The 22,767-nt window shown below is 40.5% G+C and overlaps 1 protein-coding gene across 1 annotated transcript in view; it reads right to left on the minus strand.

The window, feature by feature from the left end:
- The window catches only part of DGKK (diacylglycerol kinase kappa), a 125,431-nt gene extending 106,907 nt beyond the window's left edge, over positions 1-18,524 (minus strand). Inside the window, exon 1 of the mRNA XM_006097234.3 lies at positions 17,959-18,524. Within this exon, the coding sequence (XP_006097296.1) occupies positions 17,959-18,524 (566 nt within the window). The remainder of the gene's footprint in view (positions 1-17,958) is intronic.
- Between the last annotated feature and the right edge of the window lie 4,243 nt (positions 18,525-22,767).

A 22,767-nucleotide genomic window follows, 5' to 3' on the forward strand; every position in this document is an offset into this window, starting at 1 on the left:
ACATACGTGTGTGATTGGCACCAGTGAGAACTTTATATGTATTGCACATGCACGAGTCAACTTGGCCTTTTATAGATATAGAATAAACTTGCTTAATTAGACCTGATTTCTGATTTAGCTAAACTTTTTCCAGCCCACTGAAGCACCCCAACTGCTCTTTCAGGTAATTGTCAGCAACTCAGTAGTAAATATCAGCACGAAGCAGATTATTATTGTAGATCACACTGGGAGAACAAAGGGTAAAATATTTAACTGTAGCAGTATTTGACTATATTCTGTGCAGTGAGAAAACATGAAGCCATTTTCAAGGTTCACCATTTCTTACTTCTTTTCAGTAGGGTCAAGTTTCTAAGCTTTCTAAATCTCCATTTTCTGGCTAATGAAAAGAAAATAGGATTCCACCAAGTCTCCTATCTACCTACTCCAGGACTTCTGTGAGGATCAAATGAGATGAGGCATGGGAAAACGCTTCACAGACATTTGGGTAAAGTGTAAAATGTTTGCACCTGGCTATAAAGTAAGTAGTGTTCCTGGGCTGAAGAAATTCCAAGGAGGCTAGTTGCTAGGGAGAGGAAGCCAGGCGTTGCTACATGATGTCATTACCTGGCACCCACAGCCACCATTTCCCGGCTGGGCTGGGCTGTGGGCCGCATTTTGTGCCATGGGGTCTCAGTAGCATTGGCTATAATTTGTTGGACTGTCCCTCCAGGAGGGTGGTGGGGCCTGTGTCCCACTGGGGGAAGCTGAGTGTTGATTTGTGGGCACCAGGTCCACAGTGCTGTTTCTCTGTAAATGGCCAGTGCATGTCACAGCAGCTCCTGTGTTGATCACCTGCCTCCTGGTGGTCAGTGTGAGTCATAGCAACTGATCAGATGGTCAGATACTTGGCATATTAGCCTTTTATATATAAAGGTTCTAAATATATAAAAGCCTAAGTGACCAGCCAACGGGCCAACTGGCTGGTAACTATGACATGCACTGACCACCAGGGGGCAGACGCTCAATGCAGGAGCAGAAACCACAGGGAATGGAAACATGGAAAAGACTGATGAATCTCAGAGGGCAGGAGCGAAGAGGGAGGGTGGGAAGAGATTAAGCAAAAGTGGGGTCCCTTGGCCTGGCCTACAGGGATCAGGCTGAAACTGGCTCTCTGATATCCCCTGAGGAGTCCTGGATTGCGAGAAGGCACAGTCCAGGCCGAGGGACTGTGGATTCATGCACCGGGCCTCTAGTATTTTTATAAAGTAGGTCAGCCACCATTTATTGAGTGACAGGCAGTATGTTAGACTCTAAGGGCCTTGTCCTTATAGCCGTAACGAGTTATGCAAGCTAATAATTTCAGTATATATGATGAATAAGAAGCAGAGGTTTGTCAGCAAAGTGGAAACAGAGGGAACATAACTCAACATAATAAAGGCCATATATGACAAACCCACAGTCAGCATCATACTCAATGGGGAAAAACTACAAGTGTTCCTCTTAAGATCAGGAACAAGATCGGGATGTCCACTTTTACCATTCTTATTCAGCATAGTTCTGGAAGTCTTGCCACAGCAATCAAACAAGAGGAAGAAATAAAAGACATCTAAATTGGAAAGGAAGAAATAATACTATGTTTAGAGAACCCTAAAAATTCCACCAAAAATTACTAGAACTGATAAATGAATTCAGTAAAGTAGCAGAATACAAAATAAATATCTAGAAATCAGTTGCATTTTTATACACCAATAATCAACTATCAAAAAGGGAAACTGATAGATACAGAGGCAGAGAAGCATCAAACAGACTGTCAAATTACAGCACGAAGGCTGGGGAGTGATGGGGGGGTAAGAGATCAATCGAAGAATTTATATGCATGCATATAAGCATAACCAATGGACACAAGACACGGGGGTGGGGGGTAAGGGCATGTGCCGGGGGGAAAGGGAGGCCGGGGGAAGGTCAATGGGGAAAAAAAGGAGACATATGTACTACTATTTGTAATACTTAAACAAGAAAATAAAATTATAAATAAATAAATAAATAAATAAAAAATAAATAAATAAAAATAAATAAATAAAATAAAAAAGGTAAAAGGCACTTTATGCTCCAGAAAATTAATGAATTACTCTGACAACTTTGTTCTCTATTAAAAATGAATCATCCTTGAATCAGAAAAGAAAAAGGGAAACCAAAAAACAACCCCATTCATAATTGCTTCAAAAATAATAAAATACCTAGGAATAAATTTAACCAAGGATGTAAAAGACCTGTACTTTGACAATTATAAGACACAGAAGAAAGAAACTGAAGAAGATACAAATAAGTGGAAGCATATACCATGTTCATGGATAGAAAGAGTTAGCATCATTAAAATGTCCATACCACCCAAAGCAATCTACAGATTCAACACAATTCCTATCAAAATACCAATGGCATTTTTCACAGAACTAGAAAAAATATTCCAAAAATTTCTATGGAACCACAAAAGACTCTGAATAGTAACAGCGATCTTGAGAAACAAAGTTGGAGAAATCATACTACAAGGCCATAGTAATCAAAAAAGCATGGTACTGGCATAAAAACAGATATTTAGATCAATGGAACAGAATAGAGAGCTCAGAAATAAACTCAGACCTTTACAATAAATTAATATTTTTTTAAAATATATTTTATTGATTTTTTGCAGAGAGGAAGGGAGAGGGATAGAGCGTAAGAAACATCAATGTGAGAGAAACATCAATCAGCTGCCTCCTGCACACCCCCTACTGGGGATGTGCCCGCAACCAAGGTACATGCCCTTGACTGGAATCGAACCTGGGACCCTTGAGTCCGCAGGCCGACGCTCTATCCACTGAGCCAAACCGGTTAGGGCTACAATAAATTAATATTTGACAGAGAAGGCAAGAACATACAATGGGCTAAAGATAATCTATTCAATAAATCATGTCAGGAAAATTGGACAAACATGTGCAAACAAATGAAACTTGAGCACTTTCTTACATCACACACAAGAATAAACTCAAAATGGGTAAAGACTTAAATGTTAGACTCAAAACCATAAAAATCCTAGAAGAAAACATAGGCAGTAAAATCTCAGATATTTCTTGTAGCAATATTTTTTTCTGATATATCTCCTCCGGCAAGGGAAACAAAGGAAAAAGTAAACAAATGGAACTACATCAAACTAAAAAGTTTTTGCACAGCAAAGGAAAACATCAACAAAATGAAAAAACAACCCACTGAAGAGAGAACATATTTGCTGATACATCTGAGAAGGAGTTAATATCCAAAATTTATAAAGAACTTATAAAGCTCAACACCAAAAAAACAAAACAAAACCCCAAACCATCCAATTTTTAAAATGGGCAAAGGACTTGAATAGACACTTCTCCAAAGAGGACATACAGAAGGCCAATAGACATATGAAAAGATGCTCCATGTCACTAATCATCAGAGAAATGCAAATTAAAACCACAATGAGATATCACCTCACACCTGTCAGAATGGCTATCATCAACAAATCAACAAACAAGTGCTGGAGAGGATGTGGAGAAAAGTGAACCCTCGTGCACTGCTGGTGGGAATGCAGACTGGGGCAGCCACTGTGGAAAGCAGTATGGAATTATCTCAAAAAACTAAAAATGGAACTGCCTTATGACCTAGCAATTCCACTTCTGGGAATTTATCTGAAGAAACCAGAAACACTAATTTGAAAGAATATATGCACCCCCATGTTCATTGCAGTGTTATTTACAATAGCCAAGATCCGGAAGCAGCCCAGGTGTCCATCAGTAGATGAGTGGATAAACTCCTACCATTTGCAACTGCATGGATGGAGCTGGAAAGCATTGTGCTAAGCGAAATAAGCCAGTCAGAGAAAGATAAATATCACATGCTCTCACTCATTTGTGGATTATAATGAACAACATAAACTGATGAACAAAAACAGATGTAGAGACAGAGAAGCATCGATCAGATGCTCAAAACTCAGAGGGAAGATAGGGGAGGGTGGGGGTGAGGGGGAGAGATCAACCAAAGGACTTGTATGCATGCATATAAGCCTAAGTGATGGATGTGGACAACAGGGGGTGAGGGTGAGGGCAGGATTGGGGAGATGAGGGGATATTGGGGGGATAAGGACACATTTGTAATATCTTAATCAATAAAGGGGAAAAAACAGCTATGGTACATTTACATAATGGAATACTACTTGGCCATAAAAAGGGAAGAAAACTTTATCCTTTTGGATAGCATGGAATGATCTGGAGAAATATACTAAGTGAAATAAGTCAGAGAATGACAAGTACCATATGATTTCTCTCAATATGTGCATTTAATGAACAACCAGACTAACAAGCAAAATAGAGACAGACTCATAGAGAGAAGGCAAACAGCTCTGGGGGCGGGGGGCGGGGGGCGGCGGGGGGGGTGATGGAGGGATTGAGCAAAAAAATTTTAAAAAGAGTATGAATTTATGGACATGGACAACAGTGTGGTGATTGTGAGGGGAGGAATGGGGGGAGGTGGAAGAGGGTATATGGGAGATAAATGGTGATAGAAAAAAATAAAATAGAGAAAAAAAGAAAAGATAATTTATGTAAAAGAGCCTCTTAATCTCAAAAATATCAAACAAACAAGGTTGAAGAAGCAGAGGTTTGTACAGGGTACTATGGTAGCCCAGAAGGGCACCTAGCCCAGATGGGAAAACAGTTAAGACTCACTAAAGGAGACTGATGAGCTGAGCTGGGTCAGTGGCATATTATTGACTTCATTTAAGGGACACAAAGGCAAAGCCACGGAAAGATTTAGCAATTTACTCTATATTGCACAGCTATGTAAGTGGAATTATGATTAGAACCAACATGAAGTAACTTTCAATCTAGAAAGAGTCCAAATTATTGAACCCCTGGGCTATAAGATACCATTTGGATTTATTTGAAAAATAAAATTTATTTGCAATAATATTTTGAGAAATTTCCATATTTATATGCCTCACAGAAACATACTTGAGAATATTAGAAAAATGAAAGCACACCAAAATAACCAAAGCCTGCAGCCTTCTAGGACAGCTAATTAACACCTATGCCACAATCCTGGCAAACTTTAGTTCTTCATTATATGGCTGCTGCAGCTTAATACAAGAAGATGTATTGCATAAAAATGAGGCTCAAACTTTCTCATATACCAACTTATAGAGGCCCGAGTCATTTCAAATCATTCCCCCAAGTTCTTCAACCACCAAAGGCAGCAAACAAAAGTGCTGCTAATTGAATGTGTAATTAGGGTTTATTATAACTAGTATATATTAGATTAAAGTCTCATTCAGCACTGCTTTGAATTGTTTTTGTCCTGTTTTTATTTATGCCTAATTGTCCTGTTTTATATGCATTTAATTTTGTAGAATACTTTATATCCTTTGTGGATGCAGAGTACAAAGTCTAAATAAGTAATAACAATAAATTTAATTTATGTAAAATTGGTTCTTTTATGTGCTGTATGTACACTTTATAGTACTCTGGGGAATCTTACAAAATCAATGTGTATAGTACATTTATGCCCATTTTATAGGAGTTGGAACAATTTTGCTGTTTTAAATTATTACAGAGGCTTACAGTTATAGAAGGGATTTTACCAAATATTTTTAGATATATCTACAATTTATTTGGTATGCTGTCCTTGGTCAGAAACACAATCCCCAATAATAAAAATGTTCCTACAAGCAAAGACAGTGCATGTTATGACAAACCACTTTATTAGATAGTTGTAACATTCCTAAGGTGGGGGGAAAGAGGAAATCTCAAGAATGGACACGTTTCCTGGAGAGTATGATCTACTTTCTGGAATATTTTAGGTCAAATTTTAAACTCGGACTTACTTTTCTTTACTATTTAATGTGTTTCTACATCACCAGCCTCCTTGCTAAGAAGCCAGTAATAAAGCTAATTTGCGGGGAGTGCAAACTCACTTTCCTATTGGGTTAAACAATTGGGAAGCTACATCAGAAACCCATTTTAGCATACAAGAGGACTAATGGAATACTTCTTGTATTTATGTTAAATATTGGGCTTTTATTTAAGATTTCATTGAGAAAAAGATGCAAAGATTCTACTGCTAAAAAGGTCTTAAAAATACTGGACTAGCTGATCCCCAAAGGTCCTTTTCATGACATTATATGGATGTACAATACTGAAGAGAAAAGGTTTCACTGGATTCCCATCATGGTTTTTTACTTTTGATGTAGAAAACTATGTGATACGAAATAGAGAAAGCAGACCAGACTCTTCTAAAAGTGGAATGTGGGTCAAAGAAGTCCCAAAACAGTAGAAAAAGGACACTAGATAATATAATTATTTTTCCCATTTTCAGCTTTCGTAATTTAGTTTGGAATTCAGCATACAAAAAAATTAACAGTTAGATAGTTTTTAATTATATGCCCCATCAGTCAACCTTCCACTTTAGCCACGTTATTTTATTAATTAACAGCCCTCCAATGTGGCTGCACTTCCTCAGTCAGATGATGTACACACTTTTGTCAGTTGCCTTCAAGGTTTCCATAGAACTTTCCCCCACCTACTTTATTTCCCACAATATTTCAGTCTGTACTCTGTAATTCTATCAAAGTGGCTTTCCCCCCTCACTGTATATACTAAGGCCTCACCTGCCCAATTCAAGCATAACCTTGCTTCTACCTGATATCTTTCACTGTCATTGCTTAATTTAATTCCTCTTTTCTCTAGGTTTGAGGAGGACATATACCTCCCATTTATCTTAAACAACTCCTTTGTTTCTTTCCCCGCCCCCCGTAAATTTCTTATGTCAAAGTGAATTTGCTATCAGGCAGTCCCTCATAGCTGAATCTAATCCATCCCTGTTGGATAGTGAATTTTGAATAGTGGGAAACCTTATTCTATTATTCTAAACTGGAAAATAATGAATTCCTGTGCCATGTTAAAAACCCCAACAATTTCCTCAAACATCACGAAAACACTCTAAAATACTCATGTAACAATCCTCCAAACATGTATCATATTGTAAAATTTAAAAAACCAATTGCTTAATTATTGAACACTTGGTGGACTAATTAGTAGATATGTTTATGTGTACTTTACAGTGATGTCATACAATACTGTATACAAACACTCCACCCCTCAAATAAAAGCAAGCTTTGAAGCTGCCTATAAATGTCTAGCTTTGTTTTCCACCATTGGAAGAGAGGTCAAGGAACTCTTTAAAAAAAGTTTAGTGCTGGATGACGGAAAGGCAAAGTAAGGCTTTGCCAAGAATTTCTAGAAGGAAGGTTCACTCATGAAAAGCAATGTATGTATTAGGAAAACCATGAAGAGAGCCACTAAATATGTGCTTTGATTTTTATGTAAAACCAGTGAAGCCCCACCCCCAAAATGTCCTGGAGATCTTGTCAACAGGATGAGTAAATTAAAACAAAGGAGACCATGAAAATGCCAAAAGTATCATTTTAATTAGTCTTAACAATCTCTCACCAAAATTATGAGTAAGAAAAAACTTATCTTTTTACTCAAGCATGGCAGGAGGGAAATTGTCACAGTAAACATCAATTGAAGTTAGTGAGAAGGGCACTAGTTAATTTTCTGAAATCAACAGTCTTTTTCTGTAGCCTCATTTATTTTTCTCTTTGCTATTTATGCCTAGCTGCTTCATAAAGTGACATCACAATGTTCCGTTTATACTGCAAGGTACATGTACAGTGATGTAAACAAATCACGAAATAAGGTTAAAGGTACATAATAAATGTAATGACACTTATTAAGGGAAATTGAACAATCAAGGTAGTTCTAAAACAGGACTAAGAGACTACTGTTCGAGGTTAGAGTTGGGGTTCAGAGGATAGTGCTGGTTCAGAGGATAGTGCTGTGATGTTGGAGCCAGCTTCAAGCAGAGTAAGGACTCAACTGACAGAGCCCGGGGTTAATGAAAACTTTCCTGATTTTAAGTTGCTTTATTCACAGTGAAGGAGATTAACAATTTCACTTTATATGAAAGCAGATACCTTTCATTGTCTGCCTCAAGCTGCAAACTCTCAGAAGAGAACAGGTAGAAACAATAAATTTCCTAATGTTCTTAGTTGAGCCCCTCAAGCAGTGCTTCCATCCCCCTCCTATTCCTGGAGACCTGAATCAGCCTTAGCCCCCATGATCATTGCCTCTGGTTTCAGAACTCTGTAAAGCTCTTGGTGGGAGCATCACACTATCTCTCAGAATCCCAGTGTCAGGTGCCTCACCTTGTGCTCTCAGGGAGAAAACGGGGTGGGAATCCTGTCCTCAGAAGCCAATTTCTGTTCTACAGGTTCTTTAAAACAAAAGGCTTAAAAAGCTAACTAACACCTGCAATGCTTTGGAAGATGAAATCTCTAAGTGCTACCAACAAAGCTGAAGATTCTGATCTATGCAATACCACATTACACTTGCCTTTTAAATTACTGATTCAATTTTCTACCACATTTGGTTAATGAAAGCTGGATGAATTGAATATTCTGTCTCCTTATACAATTGTTGATAATGTCCTCACACATACGTATTTTTTCTAGGTAGTAGGTACCCAGCTGAGCATGATTCAGGGTAACTTTGTGTTAAAGAGATAAAGGCAATGGTACATTTTTGCATATGGTTAAAAGTGACCTAGTAGAACCTTAGCACATTATATTAATCAAAATGTCAAGCAAAGAAAGACAAGTACTATATGATATCATGTATATGTGAAACCAAAAAAAAGTTAAACCTGTAAAAAATAGAGTAAAATGGTGGTTACCAGGGGTGGAGGAGGGGATAAGAGTGATGGTGTTTAAAGGTTCAAACTTGTAATGAGTAGTAAATAAGCCATAGAGATCTAATGCACAGTATAATGAATATAGATAATAATATTGTACTATAATTATGTTGTTATAAATATAACTATATCAGCAATAATATTATATCAAGGTACCATGTACAGTGTACACCTTAAACTTACACAGTGTCACGTGTTAAATTCATTCAATAAATAAAAATAATCCAATAAAGTCTCAGAAACTTAGATTTTCCTCTTGTGAATTTAACAGTAGAAAGAAGGTGGATTTTGTTCTAAGGTCACCTTCTTCAAACCCAAGTTACAAAAGCTAGCTGGACAAATGAAATCTGGATGTCAAAAAAAGTGCAGTTAGTAAATGTGGGCTCAAACTGCCATTTGTATATGGGATATTTGTTTGTGTACACACAACTATTGTGTCTACATAAAATGTATACTCTCGTTGCTTTCTACTGCAAAACGATCCCTGAACAGTTGTTTCAAGTATGTTAATCATTCATATTATTCAGGCATCTGATTAGATAAACATAAAGCTAACATTAACAAGTCTTTTCTAAAAACAATGTAGAACAATACACGCATTCTGATAATTAAGTTAGGGAAGTGACTGGGGTAGGGGAAAGCCTGAGATACAATTGCACATTCCCTAACATGTTCCTACTGTAGACGATGAGCATACATAGATATATTCAGAGAAATTAAATTAAAAATACATCAAAATATTTACAGCAATTATCTCTTGAGTGGTGGGGTGCTATAAAATTGTACTTACTTTTATTATATTTTTATTTCTAATTTATTTTTCTTTATTGATTAAGGTATTACATATGTGTCCTTATCCCCCCATTGCTCTCCAATCCCCCCAACTTATGCCCTCACCCCCCATCCCCCCCACCCCGGTGTCTGTGTCCATTGGTTAGGTTTATATGCATGCATACAAGTCCTTTGGTTGATCTCTCCTCCTTATCCCCACCCAAAATTTTACTTAATTTTAAAAAGTTTTGATTTTTCCACATTATCTGAAATCGGCATTTATTCCTTTATTTTATGACATTAAATTTTTGTAAAAGAAGATGTATGCTGAGAGAATCTAGTAAAGCATCTGGTAAAACAAATAATCAATCCATGAATATCTGTTTTGGTATCTCATTTTCCAGAGTTGCTTAAAGGAACACTCGTCTATGTGATTTTGCCCAATGTGGAATCTTTAGTGCTAAACACAGAGGACATACAGTGGGCACTCAATTTAATTTTAAAATAAGTAAATGAAGTTTTAAAATGGAAAAACATTTCATTGTATTCACTGCTTATGAATATGACTTTCAAATTTTATGTACTTGCAAAAATTGAGCCCTTTATCACTCTACAGAACAGTGAGCACATGATTAGACAACCACTGTAAAACCTCATTATTGAACTGGCTAAGGGTCCTTCTCTGCTAGGTAGGGGTGTGCATCTGATTTGGAAGTTAATAGTAAGAATGTCATTACTTTGGAGTTTAACCTCAACTCTTGAGCTTCTGTATTAGAGGAGAACAACAATGCAGGTAATCCCGAAATCATTTCTGTTTGGTTTGGAAAAGGGGTATGATTTTCCCCTAGAAGGTTAGCCATCATAGTTTTGCTTTCCATGGACAGGATTTACCTTTCCTGAGTGCACAGACTGACTGATGGGAAGGTAACCAGAAATGGTGTGGGGGACAAAAGAAAGCCAGGCTGGGATTAAAGTTTTACTACCCTTCATCCTCAGGTACTGAATTTAAGGTTCACTGGCACCATTCTAGAATACTATTACCTTTTCTCTGTATAATACTTTCTAGTCTTTCCAGTGGGGTGGGTGGAGGGCACTTTTTCTTAAGAGACAAAGATTTTCTCTCTCTTTAAAAATCTCCTTAGGGGAATAAAGTTCAGTGGTGTTGGTGAGATTATGGCCAACTTGCCTTCCATTAGGATTTCTGTTTTTTTTCTCTCTCTTAAAATTATTTTTTTCCCTTTTGGGTGCAGAGAAGAATAAGGTCTATTGATTTTAGTGAAGTTTAGTGAAGTTGATGGTATCTCGTTATGATGGGAGAATTTTTTCTGTAAAAAAATTGCTGGATGAAAAGATTGCTTGCTTTTGGTGAGATTGAGGAAACACCTTATTAGGTTTGGATAATTTCCATTTTTAAAAACTAAGTTTTGTGGAGAAGCTATTAAGGGCCATTGGATTTAATAAAGTTAGGGAGCCCTCCTTAGGAGGATTTTTTCTTTTAAAAAAATTAATAATTTGTTTGGAATAAATAAGATTGGGAGGATCTTCCCTTGGAGAAGCTTTAGAAGGGGATGTTGGGATTTTTTTTCTTCTTTTGGGGGGCAGGGGTGGAGTGGGTTGATCATCAGGAATAATATACATTATCTTTTGTAAGACATTGCTGCATCTTCCTTGAGAATTTCTCCCTTTTAGTCTTTTACAAATTATCCCCTATTTTACTTTTTTCTTTCTCCCTTTCCCTCCCTCTCTCCTTCTCTTCCTCTTTCTTTTTTTAAATATTTTTTTTATTATTGATTTTTTTTAGAAAGAGAGGAAGGAAGAAGGAGAGAGGGATAGAAACATCAATGATGAGAGATAATCATTGATCAGCTGCCTCCTGTATACCTCCTACTGGGAATTGAGCCCACAACTTGAGCATGTGCCCTGACCAGGAATCCAACTGGGGATCTCTTGGTTCATGGGTGGACACTCAACCACTGAGCTACACCAGCTGGACTCCCTGTTTCTTTGTGTTTGGAGAAAAATGTTCAGGGACTGTGGTGGAATCTTATTCTCTAAACAGGAGGTTTCTCTTTTAAAACAGCCTATTCATTTTTTTCCTTTGCTCACTCCCAAATACAAATGTGTTCACTTGTTTTGAGAGAAAAGGGGCTAGGGACATCTTTCCTTAAGAAGACTTTCTTGGTTTTGTTTCCCTACCTTTTCTATTTATCCTTCCAATTTAAAATTTTCCTGTATTAAGAATAAAGCTTTTGGGTTTGGATGAATTTGGGTTAGCTGCCATTAGAAGGATTTCCTTTTATTATTTATTATTTTAAAAAATTGCATTTGTTTTTGTTGCATTTTGACAAAAAAAAGTCCTTGGGACTTTGTGAGGCTGGAGCATTTCTACTCTTTAAGAGGATTTTGTTTTTATTTCATTGGTAATATCCCCTCCACTTACATACATGCCTTTTTATTATTAATTCCCTTTCACATCTTAAGAAAAGCATATTTTAATAATAAGATTAATGTGCTTTGGTGAGGATGGGGCATCTTCCCTTGAAGGGTGATTTATTTCTATTTTCCCCCCTTTCTGTCAATTAAAAATTCAGGAGATTTAAGATCAGGCAGCCCGTCCTTTCATATTTCTTTTTTGTTGTTGTTAAATTAAAACATTTGTGTGTATCTGAGGTGGAGAGTTTAGCAAATTTTATTTACTGATAATTTTGAAAGAATCTTCCTGGTGGAGGGGGGCATAGGGGAGTGGGAAATGGGGGACATCTGTAATATTGTCAACAATAAAAAATATTTCCTGTTTTGTTTGTTTGTTCTTCTCAAAAGAAAAAAAATAAGAGGTGTGTGAGTGAGTGAAGGTTATTTCCTTTGTTGAGACTGGAGGCCCTGATCTTAAGAGGATTTCTCTTCCTTTTAGTTCCTTTAAAAATTTTTCCCTCTTATTTATTCATTTGTTCATTTATTTGTGGGAAGGTAGTAGGTTTAGTATCTTGAAGGTGGAGAAATTATCTTTCTTTTACCTATTTTTAAAATTGAGATGCAACTCACACACCATAAAATTCACTATTTAAAGGTGTACACATCATTGGTTTTTAGTATATCACAACTATCTAATCTCAGGACATTTTAATCACCCCCAAATGAAGCCTTGTATCCTTTAGCTATCACCCACACTTCCTCCTCCCCCCTCCATAACCCCCTGCCCCAGCCCCTGGCAACCACTAATCTACTTTCTGTCTCTAAGGATTTGCCTATCCTGGAAATTTCATATAATTGAAAGAAATAACATTAGGGAGCTTTGGTGAGATTGGTTTCCCCTCTCCCCCCGGAAGATTTATATTTGCCTCCATAATTTTTGTGAGGGATTGGACATGGGCTGTGAGGCACAAATAAAGTTTGTAAGTTTCATTAGTTTTTTAAAGGTTAGAAATACTATTTACCTTGAGATGATTTCCCTTCCTTTTAATTTTTAATTTTTCTCTGAAGGATATAACTTTCATGGGCTTTGATGAGGACCCGCTCCCTTTAGAAATTCTTTCTTTCTTTCTTTTTTCTTAAAATAATTCAGGAGAGGAATAAGTTCTATTATCTGGGGTCACTGTTCCTTTCTCTTATTTTTTTAATTCATAAATTTGTTTTTCTATTTTGAGGATAAGGTTTATTTGTTTTGCTGAGGGTGGGGGCATCTCTCTTTAGGAATGGATGCTTTCTTTTTTTAATACTTAATTTATTTTTTCCACTGAGGAAATTACAGTCAGCAGGCTTTGGAAAGGTTAGACACCCTATCCCCAACAGAATTTCTATTTATTTTCTTTCCAAAAGAAAGGTCTTTTGGGGAAGTAATATGTTCAGGGTCTTGTGCAGCGTCTCCTTCCTTCTCAGGCTCCTGTTCTATGATGGTCCTCTCTGGGAGCATCAGACAGGGATCAGCAGTCACTGCTTTGGAAAAAAGCAATCCTGATAGAATGTCAGCTTAAAGATTGTCTTTAGACAAATGAAGATTTTTATGTATCACAGAAAGCTATATATTAAATATTTAAAAAATTAAATATTTTAAATATTTTATGACAAATTGTTATATCTTATTTAGGTGTCAAATTTTATTTTTGCCCTCTTCCACCCTGCTGCTTTCTTCAGGGGAATACAAGGGTTAATAATGCAGAAGAAAGCAAACTGTAAATTGCCATACTAGCAGAAGGAATTATATAATCCTTATTATAATGCCCCTGAATGGTTTCCTGGGCTCTATGGATTTTCCCCTTTCCTTGGAAGCAGTTGGGGCAATGGCTCAGCTTTTCTTTTTGGGCTACAGATCTGCAGAAGCCCTAGTCATAAGCATTAAGAATTGTTCTCCCAGTAAAGAAAGACCACTGACCAAATATCTCATTATCTTTTCTAGAACATCCTGCTGCAAATGTTCAGGAGCTCCAGAATATACCAAGTAAGTCAGATGATATGATCAAAACCTAGTGAGGAAGGGGGAACGAAACTAAGAGGAATGAAGGCAATTTTATCTTGATCTTCAACAGGTTGAACATTCCAATCTACAATCACTGCAGGTATTCTATTCATTTAGGATAAAAATTTATTGCCCCTGAAACAAACATCATCTTTGGTCTGCTGCTGCTGGGACTGCAGAGGATAAGGACAATTTCCAAAACATTTTCTGAAATTGTTAGTACTTTTTTTCTTAATTATGGTTCTAACATCCATTCTGAAAATGGAAAGATTGACTGCATTCCCTTGAGGTGTATAAATTCCAGGATATTTAAGAAAGCATTTACTTCTTACTCTGAAATCATTGAGAATGTATTTTTATTCATTTACAGCAGCCATCTCTGCATCATTGCTGGAAATGGATTTGATAGGTTTCAAGCTTCAGCAAGTGTTTATTAAGCAAAAATAGGGAGGGTTGAATTGTACTAGGTGGTGGGAGGGAGACACAGTATCTACCTCCGGGAAGCCCAGAAATAGGCAAGATAATGTATTCAGGTAAAAATTACCAGATATCTTATAAACAAATGCTTGCTACTTTGAAAGAAAATGTGTGCAAAAAATACCAGGAACTAGTTCTGTTATGGTTTGGGGTATAATGGTAATTGCTGTGTAGTCATTAAGAGTGGTACACAGATGCCCTCTCTACCCCAGAAATACATGCCACAAAAATGTATTCTCAGATTTTCATCAATCACCTGCATGATGTGATTATAATTTCCTAGCTGATCAAAATCCAATGAATTAAAATATAAACTGTCTTCAACCATAGTTGAATGGAGAAAAACAAACATGGTCCATATCTTGTAAGTTCCACTCCCCCCTAGAGAGTTATAGCATTGTTAAAGAACCAATTCACACATCCTTACTTATACTTACTGCCACCAGGTGGGAGACGACGGTTCATTTCCTGGAAATCAAAATATTTTAGAAAGGAAGGAAATAGACAGGTTTAGTTCCCCGACTGTTATCCTGGTAGCTATTCTGAAAGAAAGAAAACATGAACCCCCTTTTATCAGTTTCTACCCTGACTCTTGGCATAGATTTGCAATTAGTATGTTCTCAAAACCCAAAAGCAGACTACACTCTAGTCTAGAAGATGCCGTGTATTTGTTTTTTACTGCAATACCAGTCAGCAAAATTATCTGGGATATCCTGCAGTCATATTCAAACACTTGGTTTTGTTCATTTCATTCTTTGACTTATCAGGATAGTTGTATGCTACTGATACTGACTATGCTTGCCATGTAGGATTTTATTGTAAGATGAGAGCTGTATTTTGTTTTGATCTCTGAATGGGTGTGTATGTGTGTGTGTGTGTGTGTGTGTGTAGACACACACACGCACACACACACCACACACGTGTGGCTTGTGTGTTTATTTTCCCCCAAGTTTGCCTTGAAGAGGCAGTGTCTGAGAACAATGCCACCCCAGGTAAGATGGCAACCTGTTTACCTTGAATGTTAAGATGCAAGTCAGCTGTTTTCAGGGTGTTATTTGCCTGAGGAGGATACAGCAGACAATGGTCCTATCACTGAAGAGATGTTCCCAACTATAGCAAGCAATTGCATAGGAACACCTAGAGTGCTGGAGAAGGGTTCAGGCAGACACAATCTGTATCTTTCAAAATCCTTTAGAGCCACTGATGAGTTCGTCTACATAACCCCCTTAGTGGATAGTCGAGATTCTTTTTTTAAAATATATTTTTATTGATTTCAGAGAAGAAGGGAGAGATAGAAACATCAATGATGAGAGGGCATCATTGATTGGCTGCTTCTTGCACGCCCCCTGCTGGGGACTGAGCCCACAATCCGGGCATGTGCCCTCAACTGGAATCGAACCCCGAGGCCCTTGAGTTCGCAGGCTGATGCTCTATACACTGAGCCAAACCAGCTAGGGCAAGATTCTCAACCTTATTTTGCAAGATAAGTGACTGAATGAATGACCAGCTCTACCAAGGGCAAAGTCAAACTCTTGGAGCTCAGGGTCCTCTGCCAGGGCACCAAGTGCCTCTGAGCCAGTCACCTTAATGAGTACTATGTAGAGGAAGCTAACCTGACTACCTTTACCTTGATTCTCCTTATCTGTCTGGCAACAGACATTTTCTAGTCAAGCTGGTGAGAGATGCTTTCCCACTGCCACAGGGCTCATCGCGGAGTTCTGGCCTCCAGTCTGTCTTCTGGAGGCCAATGAGACCACACATTCGCTGGTCAGCCTGGTAATTAAGACCCCAGGTGTCAGTTTCTCAGCCACATTCCCAAAATGTCACTTAAGAAGGCCACAGGCCAGGTGGACACTACTGGTTTCAAAAAGACAAGAGAAAGCACCAGGTTAGAGTGCCCTCCCAGGTCTAACTGCCCCGCCCTTTCCCTTCTGGAGATCACTGCAGGGAAGGGGAGAGGCCCACCTCCTGGTGAGAGCAGGGTTGTTAGATTTTTAAAATTGTCTTAGTCTCCTGCAATCCTGTTTTATTTATTTTTAAACATCTGTATTTTTCCCCATTGAAACTTTTCCCTTTAGGTTTTCTCTTTTTTAAGTCATTTAATATTGCAATTATTTTGCAAAGTCAACCCTCCCCGCTCACAACTCAGAAAGCAACCAAGGCTGCTTTCATTTCTATTTTGCGCAATGCCAACCTGTGCCCCCTCCCCCTGCATTCTACAAGTGTGCTGTCCACAGCAGAAGAATTCCAGAGCCTTGTCCCTCCGCCCTGCTACGCAGCAGGAAGAATGGGCATTGTTGGTGTGGTATGTTATTTGTTTGTTTCTGTGTTTTGTTTTTCCTGCAGGGGAAGCTAAATGAAGGTGTATGTATGCATTACCATGATTTTCACAGTCTGGTGGAACGAAGTTTAGGGGAAGAGTAGGGGAAGCACAGAGAAAGCAAGAAAGACAGACAGACTCCGGCTGAAGAGCAGACACTCATTTTTGGGGTCCAAGGCAAACATTGATAACCTTCATCCCCCCTCCCCTGTCTCCCCCTGGGCGGGTGATGAGGATTCTCCACTTTAATTTTCCAGGCTAAGTGAAGCGTTTATGAGGGCATCTCTAAAGAGTGGAAGAGATGAGGATTTCCACTTACACGCTCTCAAATAGCAACTTTTATTTTCACGCCGCTAAACCGGGGCTCCTGTACCATTTGAAGTGGTCTTGGTGCGGGATGCCAGTCATCTCGCTTGTGAAGGGACCCATCTCTATATCAGTGTGTTTGCACCTACCTGCTGGGAAATCCTTCAGACAGATGAACAGTGGCTTCGACATACGCATGCTCTCCCCCTCCTCCCAGGCGAACCCTTCCCTTCCCCTGCAGTGTGCGTGGGCACCGCCCATCCCCTCATCCCTACCCAGAGTACCAGCGCCCAGCAGCTGACACAGGCACAGGGCACCTCCCCGGAGAGCCACCAGTTATGCCCCAGCTGAGGACCCCCTCCCCAGTGATGGGGGGGTGCCAAGCAGACGGCTGTGGCTCCGCAGCTTGGGCCTCTGCGGCAGTGACCACCACTAAGAGATGTGTCCCGCTGTCCCCACTCAATCCCATCCTTGTGTATCCCGGGCCAGCTCCAAACACCTCTTTCGGTCTCTTGCGCTCCCTGGGAGCATCTTCCTTCTCCTTTTCAAGATCTAGGTGCTCGCCACACTGTCACTTCTCCCCTTGGGAAAAAACTGTCCTGATTACCACCCCATGCTGCCACCCGTTTCTAGCCCCAAACAGCTCACTTTCGCTGCCACATGTTGCTTCCCGCTTCCCAACCCCTTCCCACTCCGCCATCCCCGCATCTTTCTGAGCATCTTTTCTGGTCCTTGGCAGCCAAATGGGATGCTAGGGTACCCAGAGTCCCCAGAGCCCGAAAGCCATTGGCCTCGCCCTGCCTCAGGGGGTCTTTTTCTTACCTTTGTACTAGACAAGGGCACTGGCGTTCGGGGCGATGCCGAGGTCTTTAGACCCGTCTTTGGAGTGATCACCGGACACTGCAGTAGATGAGGTGCTGGACTCGGCTCCGGACAGGACTCTGGAGCCGGCTCAGGGCAGGACTCTGTGGCTGGTTCTGGGACTGGTTCTGAGGCCGGCTCTGGAGCCGGTTCTGTGGCTGGTACTGGGATCGGCTCTGGGGCCGGTTCTGTGGCTGGTTCTGGGGCCGGCTTTGGGGCCGGTTCTGGGGCTGGTTCTGAGATTGGCTGTGTGTCTAGTTCTGTAGCTGGTTCTGGAGTCGGCTCAGGCGCCGGTTCTGTATCTGGTTCTGGCACCGGTTCTGGGTCTGGTTCTGTGGCTGGTTCTGGGGTCGTCTCCGGACACGGTTCTGGAGCAAGCTCTGGACAGAACTGTGGTGCCGGCTCTGGCGAAGGCTCGTGGAGCGGTGGAAGAGCCGGCCGCAGCAGCGGTTGCGGCGGCGGCCACGGTGGCGGCGGTTCTGAAGATTCCGAGGGCTGCTCTCCATCCTGAGTCGGGGCAGTGCCCCGGGCCGCGGCTGCCCCGCGGTCCATGGCCTCACACTGCCTCAGGTCTGGTCAGCCTGTGCCCCTGAGCTTGGAGGGCTAAAGTACCCTTGGGCGCCCCGCCCCCTCTAGTTCGACAACCCCTTGCAGGGTGCCAAACTTTACCCCGCCCCACTCCATGGCTGGCTCTGCTCTGAGCTCTGAGTTCTAACCCGGGGCTCTCAGCGTCTCCCAGAGCTGGAACACGCCCCTCGGTGTGCGCACACCTCTTCGTAAGCAGCCACGGGCCAGATGGGCGGGAATCAGAGGGGCTTGCGAAAGCCGACTGGACAGAGCGCTTGATGACCTCCTAGCGACGAAGGGGAGGGGAGGGGGGAGACAATAGGGGAGGGGGAATGGAGAGCGGGAGTTGGAGCCCAGCCGCGCTTAACCCTTTAGTGACTTGAATGGGGAAAAAAGCCAGAAGCGAACTTGAGGGTCTTTGCCATCCCCTTATCCACTCTGCTGTGAGCTGCTGCTCAGAACAGCTTCCTTCCTGTGTCTGCTCTCTCACCTCAGCAGCAGGTGAACCTAGCCTCGGACCAACCTCTTACCCCCCATCTCCAAACCTCTGTGGGCAAGTAATTCTTTTTGCTAATCCTGAAAAAAAAATTAACCAGCACAGGTGTGTGTGTGTGTGTGTGTGTGTGTGTGTGTGTGTGTGTGTTCAATCCTTTCATCCTTTCCATCGAAGTAAAATTTGCCTCCCCGCCTTCATTTTTTGCATTTCTGAGCTTTGCCAGATCAGAGCGGTTTGCCTTTGGGTACGGGGTTTGAAGTGCTTTGGGAAAGGTATGTGACGAGGGAGGGCTGGAGCACTGGTTTTCCACAGCCTTCAGATAGAGCTCTGAGAGCTAGGCAAGAGTGCCCAGGAAGTGGCTGCAGGACTGCGCGCTCTGGCTGCCCAGGTCTCCGCAGTGATCCGAGTGTCTGTATGGCGCGCCTTTACCGTGGGATCCTGCCTTTTGCTTTTAGCTGGACTTCCCAGGCATCAGCAGGACTTTTTACTGAACTTGTTCCTGTGTATGTGTGTGTTTGCTTGTGTGTGTATCTTGGACTGGGGGAAATTCACTGCAACACCACACCTTTTTCACCTCCTGATTCCTAGGAAGCACTCTGACATTAGGGACCAGATGATTATCTGGCGAAGAGAACAGCGGTCCCTGCCGCAGCACCCTTCCCACTACATCGGGAGACTTTAGAAGCTCTCTCAATTTTTATAGACACATACATACAAAGCATCACCTCAGTCAGACCTAGACTTTAGGCACCAATATACTGCAAAATTGCGATTAAAAATTGAGAAGACCACCCATTAAACCGTTGCTGTGTGGGAGTTGGGGGGAGGAGTACCTATAAACCTAATTTGAAAGATGACAAGTGAATTTATCTCTGACACATAATGCTGCAGTTGTGGATAGCAACCCTCCTTCTGCAGCCCCTCCTCTCACCCTTTCCTCCCAGACTATATCCCCCACTAATTCCTCTTCTTTTTCCTACTGACACTGACCCACCCAGGATTTTCTAAAGCCTGCAGCATTTTTCTGTTCCCTACACCACATCCCAGCAGTAAAAATAATACCAGAGAAGACAGTCTCATCTCGCCTCCTCCCAAGACCAGAATCTCTGATGAGATCTGTATTTCCCAGATCCTTACTGCAGCATCACAGCTTAAGCCCACCCTTTTGGAGAAGGGTTACATTGCTTGGCAGCTACTAAGCTAGTGTGGGGACCATCCCTAACCTTTGGAGTAGGTGACACCCTGGGGAGGTGAACCCCTATCAAGTTCCCTCACTGATGACAGGCCTCCCTTCAGTAAATCCACACAAAGAGCTCATCGTTTTTACCCTCCTTGGGCTTTTTCTCTTCTCTCCTATTCCACACTCAAGCAGCCAAGCTGCTTTTAACCCTAAGAATTCAGGACTGAAACATACAGATGCCAGATCTGACCAGCCAGTAAGGCTACACTGGGAACTCACTTCTCACACTTTCAGACTTTGGTGAAATCTCTGTCTTTAGAAGGGACCAATATCTCACATTTAAATCTTGTTTTCACTAAAACCTGGCAGCATATAGTTAGAAGGGCTGAATGCGGAGGAGTCACTGAGTAGGTTGGCCTCTTGGGTTAGAGTGATGGGGTGGGGTTTTGGCATAGATAGGGTGTCTTCAAGCAGGACACCAGTAGGGGACAACATGCAGCTATGGCTTCATATATGTTCATTGGTACTCTTGTCTATAAATCTATGCTTAATCACAGAGTCCAAAATTTATGATGTAAACTCTTGCTGTAAGGTCAGTTTGAGGCTGAGTACTAAAATGGTTGTCTGCACATAGGCTTTGTTCCATTAGGGTTGGTTGCTAGAGATATACTGCCTGGATTGTATTATGACTAATTTAATTAAAATTATCTGCACATCACAAGCTACCTTATTGCCTTATGTTATAACAAGGTTTTGCTTTGCTTTTTAGTCTCTCCTCAACCCAGCATGGAATACAATGCTTTATGAAAATATGGGTGGTGGGAATAGTTAGAATGGGTTAATTGATGCCTGACTTCCAGGCATCTTTGCTGTATCTTATTTATACCTTTTTCTCCCCCATAGTCTATGGGTCTCTTAACAGAGAAAACTTTACTTAGATGCTTGTGTATTTTCCTTAAAACCTAACCTGGGGCTGAGACCATAGTAAAGATTCAGGAAATGTCTGTTAAATAGATGATTCATTGCAGGTTACTGGTTAAGATGTCTTTTCTTTTTTCTTTCTTTATTTTTTTTATTTTTTGCTTTTTATGGTATTTTATATTTCAGCTGATTGTTGATCTCCTAAGAGGTTCTTTTCTAACTGAACAACACTGACCAAGAGCTACATATGAACATGAATGATGACCATCTCCACAGAGGCTTGAGTGGATATGGTTGTCCCAGGGCAGACATGGTCCCTAACCTGGGGCATTTGGACATGCTATATAAGTTATCTAATTGTACTAGATGGAGGATAGATCAGTACAGTGGGGTCATATATTTGCCTATGTAATGTGTTACCTCACCTTCATCCCCAGCACAGAGATCCTTTGATTTCAGGCATACTAGGAGTGCTGGAAAGGAAAAGGAGAGAAAACCTGAAACATGTGCAAAATTAAAGCTTTTCTCCCTCTTTTTTTCATTTTCTTTTCATTATTAAATGAGAGAATGACACTGTAGAACTAGAGTGAAAGCCCCTTTTCCCCTGACCAATAGCTTCAATTTCCCTTCCTGAGTCTTAGCAGCTGTCAAACTACCCCCAATCTCCTGCCATTTCTTAGAATATTATAAAAAAGATGGAATAAACAACAGTATTTATGGAGAAGGTTGAGGATTCAAACAATTAATTTAGATGTAATTAACATGCAAACCTGTTATCCTTCACTTGCTCTAATCTTCTAGGATTTGACTAAAACAGAAATGGGATTTTAAAAGTTAATAATTTGAATTTATAAATGCCATTTGATTTTAAAGTGTATATATATATAATATAATCTTGAGCTTCACAGCAAATGTGTGAGGCAAAGTAAGTCTGGACTTCCATCCTACACTCCACTCCCTAACCTTTTACAGTTGAGAAAACACACGTCCAGTGAGATGAAGTGATATTGTCTTAGGTCATGGAGATAATTAGTGGCAGAACAGACATTTAAAACCTGTATCACTCAACGTCCAGCTGAGGAAGACCAGAACGTAGTGCTGAGTTGGGGGTTGTGAGACAAAGACTGTATAAATCCTCTGGATTACAAAGTGGAAAGTCTGTTTTAATGCCCTATTATTTCTTGAACCTATAAGAGGAGCCGTTATTCTTACATTTTTACCTTGAGGTTTCTCAGCTCTCTCTCTCACTCTCTCTCTCTGGATGGTAGTTAATGATCTGTAACCAAGCTCACTATAGGAAGTCCTGTTTAGGGGAACCTTTTTGAATACGTATGTAATAAAATAATCCACCCAGAATGTACTTGTTATATTTGTTCTGTTTTTATATTTTCTTGAAGTTAAGCAGTCCACAGTTAAGATGCATTTGCTGCTAGTCTGAGTTATATACAGTCCTTTAGATGCCATGGGGAAGGAGTTGAGGGGGCAGAAATATTAAACATGATTTGTTCCCTCAATAATTATTATAACTTGGTGGTTGACATAAGCCAAATACAGGTGAAAAACAATCCAAATACAGATACCAGTTTATGATCATGACACCACCCTTTGTACTTGTTTGTGGGGTGGGACAG

This window comes from Myotis lucifugus, unplaced genomic scaffold (genome assembly GCF_000147115.1).
Source record: "Myotis lucifugus unplaced genomic scaffold, Myoluc2.0 scaffold_196, whole genome shotgun sequence".
NCBI lineage: Eukaryota > Metazoa > Chordata > Mammalia > Chiroptera > Vespertilionidae > Myotis > Myotis lucifugus.